We start from the raw sequence: 12,107 nt of genomic DNA on the forward strand, positions 1-12,107 counted from the left end.
TATGAAGGGAACACAGTTCAAAGTTTATTATCCCACACTAAAAAGATTGTTGGCAGTAAAGGTAAAAGAGTCATGGCAGCTATGCTTATAGATAAACTCTCTGGACACCTGAGCAGTTGGAATCCTGTAAAGAAGTCACTGTTGAGGACTGGTGTTCTCTGCCAAGCAGCAGTGTGAAACCTCAGAATACGGTCACCTTCAATATCACCCTGTGTGAAACTTTGTCTACATAAACATTCATAGGAGGTCAATTCTTTCTGCCACTGGCAATATTTTCCCCTGCCATTTCTTTGAACTGAAGATTAGAGAGTTTTATTGCAAATTGGATTTTGAAACTTTTATGTGTGTTTCAAATCTCTCTCTCTCTGTTTTTTTTTTTTTTTAGTTTTAGTTGATTCTTCCGTATGGATATGTAAAATTAGAGAAGTCAGAGCTTGGTTTGTAACACACAGAGGATAACTGCTACGATCATTAGTAATATCAATAAAGATATTATCAAAGGTTCTACTTGTTGCAAGATGCTCAGAAAGCTCTTAAAAACAGCATTTTATTCTTCTTTATAGCATCTATCTTAAGTAAAAGAGGAAGTATAGAATTAGAGTTAAACCATGCCCCTTCTTTTAGAGGAAAAGGCTTAGAAGCGTTGTATTTTTTGAATGTATACGACTGTTATCCCTGGCAGATGTTACGTGACTAGGATAGTGAGTTATTAAGAAGTTATGCTGAGATCAATGTAGGTGTAAGTAGTTAGGCATTGAAGAAGTATGGGGAAGCAAACAATTACAGTGCCCTGATTAATATCCAGATGTTTTTCTTTGTTTATTTGTAGGGCCTTTACTCAATGAAGAACAGACTTTAGAACGCTGTGTGCTTTAGAAGCACTTTACCCACCATTGCCCAGCTGCTAAATGGCAGGGTTGGGATTTCAGCCAAAACTAAAGACGACGTGAAGAGTCAAGTGTGATAGCCTTCCACAGAAAAGGCGAACCTAAATTCATTTTATTCAGTAATCATGTATTGAGTATATGTTAGATGCCAGTAACAGCGTGCTGGGACTATAGTGGACAGGGAGTCCCTGTCCTTGTCAAACTTACATTTTCTATGTAGTTATTTTGTAAGAATTCACTGTAAAATCTCATACCTAGCAGAATCCATTTTCTACTTAATTGAGAGAACTTCCCAGTGATAGATATGGTTCATCATATCTTACTAAGGATATTTGAAATATAAAGTGACCTGGAAACAGCCTCCAGTTTATCTATCCAACCTTCTACTTGGTTGTGCTGTGTTATTGCTGCAGCTGAAATTCTGCAATTTAGAGCAGTTACTGTCCTTCAATCTCGTCAGTTGTTCTGGTCACAGATTGAAGGAGGTTAGTTGATGGTGCATATAGAAATTGATCAGGGCTGACTGGTTTGGGAGGAATTGTGGATTAAGTGGGAATTAGAGGGTACATTAGTAAAATATGCCCTGAGCTATATTTACGTGCCATATGTGCTCCTGGATGTATGGTTTGGTTGCTGAAGTATGAAAACAAACACTCATTGTCATGGTGCTTAACAACTAATCGCGTTGACGCTTGTTCCCAGATTAGTGTTGTAATTAAGACTAGGCCTATTGAAAATCAAAGACAGTCTGTCAGAAATTCCTTTGTGTGTGTTTAATATTTTTCTTCTTTGGTAAATTGCCAGTAATTAACATTTTTCTACTTCTTTTGATTCACTCTATGAAGTTGTCAGGGAAATTAATTGATGTAAAGAAATGTAAAAATGGGAGCCAATGAACTAGTTTTCTATATTAATCATATGAAAACACTTTATTGATTTTTATGTAGAATTTGGCAGACTAAATATGAATTTTGGTGATCTGTTTTAAGATGTTTTAAGGGCTTTTATATTTTCAAGAAATCCCTCTCTAGATATTGTTTTGGTCTTTTTCAAAATCTTGATAATAATAAGCTTTATAAAATATTTATACATGCTATATATAAGTGTATACACATGTATATGCATATAAATACACACATATTTATCTTTAGGGAGGTATAATTTTAAGATTACGGTGTAAATGACAACACCTGAAAGTGTCAGAGACCAAATAAAACATTAAAAAATAGATATGCATCTTTACCAAATATAGAAATTTAAGTTACTATCAAGCAATGCACATTTTATATTGAGAAAGATGATAAAATATGTCCCAGTAGAGAAAATGAGAATTTTTAGACTATGTATTTAATGGATTCTTTGTATTAAATGTGATAGTTATAAGTGTGTTTTATAGCAGGCTTACATTCTATATATTGAGTGGCATAAACAAATATTTAATTATAGCATTTTTACTAAGGAAAATAATATAGAAACATGTATACTCTTAAATGTTTCAACTTTAAAAATTAATGTTTCCCGCGGGACACAAATATGAGGGTCCTTATCTAACAAAGCAATCAATGTAACCTGCTTCTGTGTACCCTTAATGAATCCCCAGCAATAAAAAAATGAAAATAAAAATAAAAATTAATGTTTCTCAATACGCAATTGTCATTGTTGGAAGATGGCTAGAGGGCCATTTGTGGCTATCAGGCAGTAATTTGATTATTTGTGTTTAATTCCTGTTATGGAAACACTTTATTAACTTTCAAGACAGGACAACAGAGACATATGGTATTTTTATTTTATAAATGAAGTAAAGGAGGTACATAAATCTGAGTAAATGGCAGAGCCAAAACCCATCCATCTTAGCTATTAGAACCCTATAATTGTTATACTGCCTTTTTTTCAAAGCGGAGACAAAAACCCCGAAATTATTAGACCCTGTGATAAACACTTCAATTAGAAGGAAATCAGGAATATGATTCAATTTATCAACAATAAATGACTAGCAGGCAGATCTCATATTAATCTTTACTTTTGAGTAAAAATATAGGCAGGTGTTTCTTTATAAATATTTGCATCATATATGTGTAACAATCCTGTAGATAATTGCTACTTAAAGTGTAAGTTTTCTACCTGGTGGTTTCCCTAAGGATGTCATGATCTTCAACATCATTATCTCACTTTGTTAGGGATTAACAGGACCTGATGGAGCCCCTGGCTCCGTTGGACCAAGGGGACAAAAAGTAAGTTAGCCACCTGTTGTTGATTGCTGGTATTAATTAAATGCTGAAGTAGAATTTTATTGTAGTGCTTGCAAGTCAACTAACATTAAGTTATGAAGTAGCTTAAATACACTTGTTCAACTAAAATTGTATTTAAAACCACCAGAGTGGAGGGTTTTAATGATTTTAATATTTATGCAGTTTTCATATTTACATATTCTTGCTACAGAAAGCTTAGTACATGTACAACAAAACTATTTTTGTTTTTAGGGAGAACCTGGTGTACCTGGACCTCGTGGATTTCCAGTAAGTAAATGAAAAGCAACAGAATTGAAAATAGCCTATCTTTCTGTCTCTAGGCAAAATTCTGCCACTGTGAATTTTTAAAATGTAGTTTTCTACAAAATATAGATGATAAAGGAGTTTATGATGTATCTAGTATGGTAAGCATTTATACTGTGAGTAGGAAAATTTTAGAGAAATTCAAACATACAGTATAAAATAACATACAGGTGATATTTCCCAATAAATAACTCCCACGCTACTCCCAGTGATAGAAACCATTTCTTGCATAACATCAGAAAATCTAAGTATTCAGTGTTTACACCATGGCATCACACCATTTTCTTCACAACTGGTTTTATTGCTAATGAAATATCAACTAATCAGATACTATCAACCATCTGATCCCGTGGCTAGACCTTTCCCACATTGCGCCATCCGGCAGGTGTTGAATTAGGAATAGAAAATAAATATCCATGTATACACAAAAGGACTAGGTTCTAATGCTGCTTTTTATATTTTGTTCTTTGTTCCTGTTTTGATCTTATCATTAATCTGTATTTTTTCTCCTTTTTTCCTGTTGGTGGCATTTTCTTTGCCATATTTCAGCATCTGTCAACTTTTCCATAGAAACACCTATTTTCAGAAGTGACTAACTTGCTGGCCTTTCTCCCTATTTTTCAACTAAATCTCAATCTGAACATCTTACAGAGATGCCTTTTTAAAAAATTTAGTGAAATTTGTCAAACATCTATGTCTCTGATAATGAAATGACTTATTGATTACTTTATTATTTTCAAGCATAGCATCTGTTTCCCAAATTGATCTATGTATGAAAATGTTCAAATAGAAGCAATTTTTCAAAAGAAGCTTTAAAAAATGTCCCACTTAATATTAAAACATACTGCCCCTGTGAAGATCTTGCTTGTTTTGGCTGCCTAAATATTATTTCTAGAACTAATAGTATGATTATCAGAGGGTATGCATTGATTCTGTGGGATATATTATGTATGGGTCTTTCAGAAAGCAAGTCTGGAATGAAAGCTAACATAAACATAGTATCACAGACAGCTGTGAATAAAATCTGTTGAAGCCAAGGTAGAAGAAAAAAGAAAAACGAGAAACCCCAAGGGGAGGAAAAAGAACTTGGAAAGCAATGAGGGCAAATAGGGATTCTGAGTAGCTGAAGTCCAGTTGTAAAGTCAACACACACACTGTTAGGGTCTGTTGTATCTTAGGCCCTGTGCTGGGAATTAGGTTTAGGAGGATGGATAAAATGTAGTTTTAATTCTTGATTATGCACAGTTTGGTGTTGCTAAAGAGATATAAGATGTAAAGGAGATGGAATGACTAGATTTAAGGTCAAATGTAGCATGTTAAATTGGGGTCCTTTTGTAGGTTATTTCAAACAAGAGCGACACCATTAAATAAAACGAAAATAATATCTACTGGAATTAGGGTATGGAAATAGCCTTTACTGTCAAAAGGGAGGTATATTTCTGTCCTTTTTCTCCTCTAACTCTCTGTGTAGAATGTTTGTTTAGGGACCTACTAAACATCGTTTTATGTAAATTGTGAAACTATAATGCTTTGAATGTGGGTTTCATATAAAATACTGCACGTGAATAAAATCTGTAAACTTTCTGGTGGCCGTGTGCCTCTTTGTGAGTGATGGTAAGTTCTTTTGAGAACAAGCATAGATGGCTTCTATACTTTGTCTTTTAAAAATGTTTGGCAAAATATTACTGGTTAGCATAGACCTCCAAGGAATGTTTGAGGAGAGGAAACAAGTTGTGCTTCCTTTACCAATATGTGGTCACCCACACTTTCATATGAATGATAAAACACAACTATAGCCCAGAATGAAGGAGGGCAGAGGAGGGTGAGGGGAGGGGGGCAGAGGCTGGGTGGAGGGAGGGTAATTGTCAGGACCTCACCTATTGTGCATTAATTCAAGGGTACATGTCAAATCCAGTAAGAGTAGAGTATAAATGTCTTAACACAACAAATAATTAAGTGAGGTGAAGGCTATATTAACCAGTTTGATGTAAGCATTCCAAATTGTATATAAAATGGTACATTGTACCCCATAAATGCATTAATGTACGCAGTTATGATTTAATAAAAAAAAGCAGAATCATGTTTGCTTTTCTTTATCCAGTGCTTTCATTAGAATGAACATCATACATTTATTTATAGATAGTTCATGGTTTATGTTTAATCTGAGTTATGTCTATGTTCATATTTGTACTGAGTATAAACCGCATGCCACAAACATTTTTATTTTAATCTTGTAGGGTCGTGGTATTCCTGGACCCCCTGTAAGTCTCATTACATCATTTATTTGCACACGTTATAAAAACACCCTATTTCTCAAATCACCACTGTACTCTCCAGCTAACACTGTATCCAGTGGTGTTTGTAGCGTTCTACCTACATGATCTTAGGTGGCTATCCTGCTAAATTTTAACTGAGGAAATTTCTGTTCCATCCTAATTAATGTTTGGTCAAATGCATTACTGTCTCATTGGAAACCAAAGCTAACACAGCTATGTACTTCTAAGTCTGCTACTTATCATATGATAGATTGTAAAAATATCCATCAATCACCAAGCTGCTTTGATTTTTTGTCTTTAGGGTCCTCCCGGGACAGCAGGACTCCCCGGAGAGCTAGGCCGCATAGGACCTGTTGTAAGTACCACAGAGCATTCTGCTAGACAGTTGCTGATTTAATAGAAAGTATTACCAGGAAAGACAAATTGTACTAACTGTGTGCTTTCCCTTGCAAATCAGAAAATGACAGATGAATTTCATTTCAGTTCATAATATTGATGGGGACTAGGGATCAAATCACTTTTGTAGAGTATTTTAATTATATCCTAACGTTTTCAGCTGAATTCCCCCCCAACCCCAACTTCCAGATTGAGTGTCAAGCAGGAGGGGGTCCAGTGGCTTTTGTATTAGACTTTGTGTGAAGTAAAAAAGTGAAGAGCCTGAAACTATTATCATGTATATTCATGTTAGGATCATTTAATTATAATTGAACCAGCAGAATTTAACTTTTCACACTAAAAGATGGACTTCACAAAATAAATTGCTGGTCAAAATGCTTCATGTTTATATGCAGTAAACATTTAAAAAATGGTGTTGAATTAGCAACATTATGTGAAGGTGGGTAATTGAGAACTCATGGAGGGAAGGAGCTATGTGCGTTATAAATCCATAAGCAGTTAACGCATATGGAGAAGCAGCTTCTCTACCTGTGCTATTTGTGAATTTGTTTACCTAACAAATGAATAACAAATGATTGCAAAATTAAAATAATTGTAAGATGCTTTTGACTTTCTAGGCAGAACATTAAGAAGGAAAATAGACTAAGACTCAACATTGGATGTTAAGAACAATTGGAATCATTTTCATCTGAATGGCTTATTTTAATTTAGGCTTCTTTGATTTTCTAACCCATTGTCAGAGAGTGCAGTGACAGACCAAATGAGTGTGGTGAACAGCACCAAGTCAGGCCCTGTGGAGATTAACCTTCCATTTCACAGCTTGAGGCTGAGTGCATGCCTTCTTGGGCTGAGTGCAAGCCTTCTTCGCTGAGTGCAAGCCTTCTTTTGCTCTTACTAGCTGGATGGCACTGGCAGTATTGGCTGCTCTGGGTCTTCTGTAAATCAAGTAGAAAAATAATGTTTCCAGAGTAAAGTGACCATCCTACAGAGAGGAATTGGCTTTGCGTTTTCCCCTTGTCTCTTTCTGCCTTATTTTATTACCTTGGTGAGACTGGAATGCCTTTGTTATTCTGGGTTTGTAGAACTAACTGGATTATGGGCCACCCATCGATTTTAGTGGCAGGTCTGTGCATGGCTGAGCTCAGCAGGGGTTTCTAGGAACACCATTCTCTCATGCCTCAGTAGTTTTATGTACTATGTTTTGACATATGTATAACCACCATGTCATGATTTTTAAATAATTTAGGGTGACCCTGGGAAAAGAGGACCACCTGGCCCCCCGGGCCCCCCAGGACCTAGTGTAAGTTACTTGCATCTTGAGTTTCTCTTTGTATCTGAGAGCTGGGGATCAAGGAAAAAAAAAACTCTAAGAACCCAAAATGGAAGTGCTTGTTAATCAAGTCATTGTTTCAATTTTCTAAAATGGTTACCTTTTTTTATCCATTCAGAACATGGTTCTTTTTAGGCTAGAAAAGTAGAGAAATCACAATAATTTAAAAGGTGATTTTTACAAGGAAAGTCTTACTCATTCCATTTGAAGTCTTTGGCTATTTGTGATTTCACAAATGCTGGAAACTTTGACATGTAAAAGAAAGATTGTCAAATGAACTCGTTTTTACAATGGTTTTTATAATAAGAAATTTAAAAAAATAGGAGTTTAAGCCGGAGATAATACATATTTTTAATTTATGACTCAGAGTTCCACATATTTTCTACTTTGCCTCTTATTTTATCCCCTTTTATCCTCCCTAAAGAAATAATGTACTGTAGTTTGTAGTTCTCTGAAAAGAATATGCCAGGAGTCAAGTTAGAATATTAGCTCAAGTATATTATATGTTCCTAGTGTTCCTTATACATTATTAAACAAAGCAGGGCGCAGTGGCTCAGACCTGTAATCCTAGCACTTTGGGAGGCTGAGGCAGGTGGATGGCTTTAGCTCGGGAGTTCAAGATAAGCCTGGGCAAGAGCGAGACCCTGTAGAAAAATAAAAAACCTATCCAGGTGTTCGTGGAGGACACTGTATTCTCAGCTACTCAGGAGGCTGAGGAAAGAGGATCACTTGAGCTTAAGAGTTCAAGGTTGCCGTGAGTTGTGATGATGCCACAGCACTCTACCCAGGCTGTCAAGGGTGAGACTCTGTCTCAAGAAGAAAGAATAATCATAAATAAATAAATTTTTAAACAAATATATTTATTATTTTTTTCCCAAGGAACTTTCTTTTGTTAGTATGGTTGAATGAATTCCTTAATTATATTCTGACCTGTACTATTTTACTGACTTTAGGGAACAATTGGCTTTCATGATGGAGATCCACTGGTAAGATGGATAACGACTTTGAACAAAGTCGTTTTAATTCAAAGACCGTGGTGTAGTCTTTTTAAAAGAGCCCTCTGGAAGATGCTGTGTTTTTGTGTTTTCCTTTTACTCGAATGGCAGAGCAATCTGTCACACTAATGGACTGGTGGCTTCTATGTACTCAGACTATGACGGTTTTTCATGGAGGAAGTATCTTTGTTTCTATATAATATTTTTTACTTTATGACTAAGGCATGCTTTTCACTAGAGCACACCAATTTTAAAGAGATAGAATCAAATAATTCCTCGTAAGCTTTGTTTTACTTACAGCTTAATAAGTCAAATGATGGTAAACTGCCCTAAATGCAGTGGCCCAGTGGATGGGGAAACATGAGCCTCGCCACAGAGCTATTCCAGTGGAGGTGGGGAGGGCAAATGGATCAGGTCCTGGTATATTAGGTTGTCTGTAAATATTTTATTTCTTTAATAAATTAGATCTGGGATAAATATGGCAAAATGTTACATCTATGAAACCTGGGTGCTAGATACATGGAGGAGGGTGTTTGCTATTTTCTCTACACCTTTCTGTCAGCTGGAAATATTTCCGAGTCTAAAAATGAAATGATAAAAAAAGGAAAGGGGTGTTTAGAGTTATTTAATGAATATAATTGCATTGGGGTTCTGCAGCTGGAATCCTTAAAAAAGGTACCACCTCACAAAATGGGGGCCTGAGTTTACACACTCAAATCTCTCTCTCTCTGGCAGTGCCCCAATTCCTGCCCACCAGCTCGCTCAGGATATCCAGGCCTACCAGGCATGAGGGTAAGAGAGTAGTTTCAACATTTTATTTTCTAGACTATTAGCCACATAAAGTAGAGTAATGGATCCTTTACTTTAAGCATTGGCTTTCCTGGTACAAAGGCCCTACTTGGATTGATCAGTCAAGGCTGTGTTTGTTTTTTTGTGGCTTATTCAGTCCTAGAGATTGTGCTGGTGCCCTTGATAGCTACTGTGCCTGAGACACTGACATTAATTACACATAATGCCTTTGTAGTTCAAGTACCAGAAAAGCACAGTGGGGGTGCACTGCGAGACAGGGGTCCTCAGACTTTTAAAGCAAGGGGCCAGTTCACTGTCCCTCAGACCGTTGGAGGGCTGGACTATAATTTAAAAACAAAACTATGAACAAATTCCTATGCACACTGCACATATCTTATTTTGAAGTAAAAAAACAAAACAGGAACAACTACAGCACACCGCCTCATGTGGCCCGCGGGCCACAGTTTGAGCATCCCTGCTCTAGAACATTTAATCAAGGTTCAGAAGTTGCCCCTTCTGAAGGGAGATGGGTGTGTGTGTGAGTGTGTATGATTAGGTACACAATGTATTTGAAACTGTTTCAGTTGAACAAAAAACGTCAGAAGACTATAAAAAGAAGTCAGGAAAAGAAACTTTCCAAAAACCAGTTTTCTTTTACTCTGCCATCATAATTAACTTTGCAATTTTCCATAAAAATAAAAACTAAATACCAAGCACTGGGGATAAATAGCTTTCTCTCTTTCTGGTCTCTGAATCTGAAGTGACTTTGACACTTTAGACAAATTGCAGACCAGTGGATTCTGCAGTGATCTGAAAGGCCCCCAAGGCACTGCTGTTACCTAATGTTTCTCTAAGGGAAGATCTGGGCCTGGGTTGCTGTCTTATTTTTCAAAAAGACGTTTGGGGGTGAAAGTTCTGACAGACTTAATTTCGGAATGTTTATTTCACAGTCGGCCTCATGTCACTGTCCCAAACCACAAGTGCTTAGGACAGGTAGCTTGACAAAAATGGTTATGGATCTTCTTTTCATGCTATGAGGCTTTTTATTTAACTGCCCTTTATTGCTTGAGGAAGAGGCCGGGAGTTGTGCACCTGAGCAAGTCCTCTGCTCTGGACTTCCCTCTATCCCAAGACAGAGGTGGGCCTAGAGCAGCGGTTCTCAACCCACAGGAACTGTATTAAAAGGCCGCGGCATTAGGAAGGTTGAGAACCCCCTGCCTAGAGGGAGGGTTTTCGGAGCAGGCTTCAGAGAGCAGAGGCCAGTCTGGCAAGAACAGGGCTGACACTTGTGACATGGTTAGTTACCAGAGCAGGAGAAGACTTAATGCTCTTACTCCAACTGCGGGAGGAAGTTGGGGAAATGGGGATCTGGGGAGCAGCAGGCAAGTATCAATGAATTGTGTTGCTGAAGTAGGTAAGGGAGTGTTTGCTATTGTAGAACAGCGTTTTCCTGTTAACTAAAGCATATTTACTGTATACAGCAGTCCCGTAATATACACGGTGCTATTAAGGTCATTTCAAGCAGTAATTTTCTTTGTGACATAACCTTGTTCTCATTGACACCAATGTAGGGAAACAGGATCACTTTGTGAGTCTTTCAACTATTTTTCTGTGGCAAACCTGACCATTTATATATATATATTTTGCATTTGTTAGGGTCATAAAGGGGCTAAAGGAGAAATTGGTGAACCAGGAAGACAAGGACACAAGGTAAAGAAAATGAGTGTGTATCGGGTAAATTGTGATTATGAGGTAGTGATCACTTTCAAAACAAGGAATTACAGAAATAATAATAATAAAGCATTATATTTCACCCTCCTTTTACAAATAATAAGTGCTAACGATAGATGCATCAATCTCTGACTAAACGTAATAGTCTGAAGTTGTTCAGTTATAAAAAAACACCTGCAGAAAAGACACCAGGCATTTTCACTTTTTCCTGATGCTACCCCTTCTTTCCTTCTCAAATCAATCACACTCAGCTTTCTCCCCTGATGCTCCTGATAGTCAAACATTATTCAGCTAGTTGTTCCACCCTGCCAGACAAAATTTTATGGCATTTGTAAAATTTTATGACAAGCATTACTGAGACTAGCAAACAGAGAAGCCCGTAATTGGCCCATAGCCTCTCATCTCAAGTTCTGAAATAATTGTTCTGTTTATTTCTGACCTCGTGTCGATATAACCTAGATTTCGAGAAAGCTGGAGGTTAGCAAAAACTTATGTTATTATCTGAATAGAAACATGGGATCCATAGCACAACTTGTGTTGGTGTGGGGATGCCCTACAGAAAATCCTAGGTCGTAATTTAAAGCAAAGTAATCAATTTGCTCTTTTTATATCCGCTAAGGTAAGTCATTTTTAAGTATCTAAGTATTTGACTTTCTGCATAGTAGAATTTTTGTCTCCGTGAATTTTATAACATTTCACAAAGTCATACTTTTCTTAGTGAAAATGCAGGTCCTCTGGACTTTGTTGACTGTGTCCTTTGAGCCCTTTCTGGGGTAGAAGCAGAAGATTAGTCTTTTTCTTTGAAAGTCAAGAGCTGGAAAGGCAATTTATCAATGTCTTCATGCATTAATATCCTGAACTCTTTAGCTAAAATCAGTCTGTTAAAAAACCTCAATAATCAGAATAAACAGGCCAATTTTCTGTACACTATTACAGTTTGGACATTTATTTTAAAAGTCTTTTATCATGTAGGCTGTGAATAGTTAAGGAATTTTGTGTATCTGTAATATAACAGCTGAAGGCCTGATATCAAACTGGAGAAAAAACAGAAAAAAAATCAAGTACTTTGGAAATTTCTCTGGGTATCCATTCTCCCATTGAATCTCAAAGTTTATAATTTAAAAAATTTAGCGAATATTTATTAAATACCT

At 36.6% G+C, this 12,107-nt stretch overlaps 1 protein-coding gene across 5 annotated transcripts in view; it reads left to right on the top strand.

The window, feature by feature from the left end:
* The window catches only part of COL9A1 (collagen type IX alpha 1 chain), an 86,989-nt gene that overhangs the window by 22,709 nt on the left and 52,173 nt on the right, over nt 1-12,107 (top strand). For all 5 annotated transcript variants that reach the window (XM_053603467.1, XM_053603470.1, XM_053603468.1 and 2 more), the window contains 8 exons: nt 3,065-3,118; nt 3,368-3,403; nt 5,677-5,700; nt 6,017-6,070; nt 7,358-7,411; nt 8,395-8,427; nt 9,172-9,228; nt 10,882-10,935. In XM_053603467.1, the coding sequence (XP_053459442.1) occupies nt 3,065-3,118; nt 3,368-3,403; nt 5,677-5,700; nt 6,017-6,070; nt 7,358-7,411; nt 8,395-8,427; nt 9,172-9,228; nt 10,882-10,935 (366 nt within the window). The remainder of the gene's footprint in view (nt 1-3,064; nt 3,119-3,367; nt 3,404-5,676; nt 5,701-6,016; nt 6,071-7,357; nt 7,412-8,394; nt 8,428-9,171; nt 9,229-10,881; nt 10,936-12,107) is intronic.

Source organism: Nycticebus coucang, chromosome 9 (genome assembly GCF_027406575.1).
Source record: "Nycticebus coucang isolate mNycCou1 chromosome 9, mNycCou1.pri, whole genome shotgun sequence".
Classification (NCBI taxonomy): domain Eukaryota; kingdom Metazoa; phylum Chordata; class Mammalia; order Primates; family Lorisidae; genus Nycticebus; species Nycticebus coucang.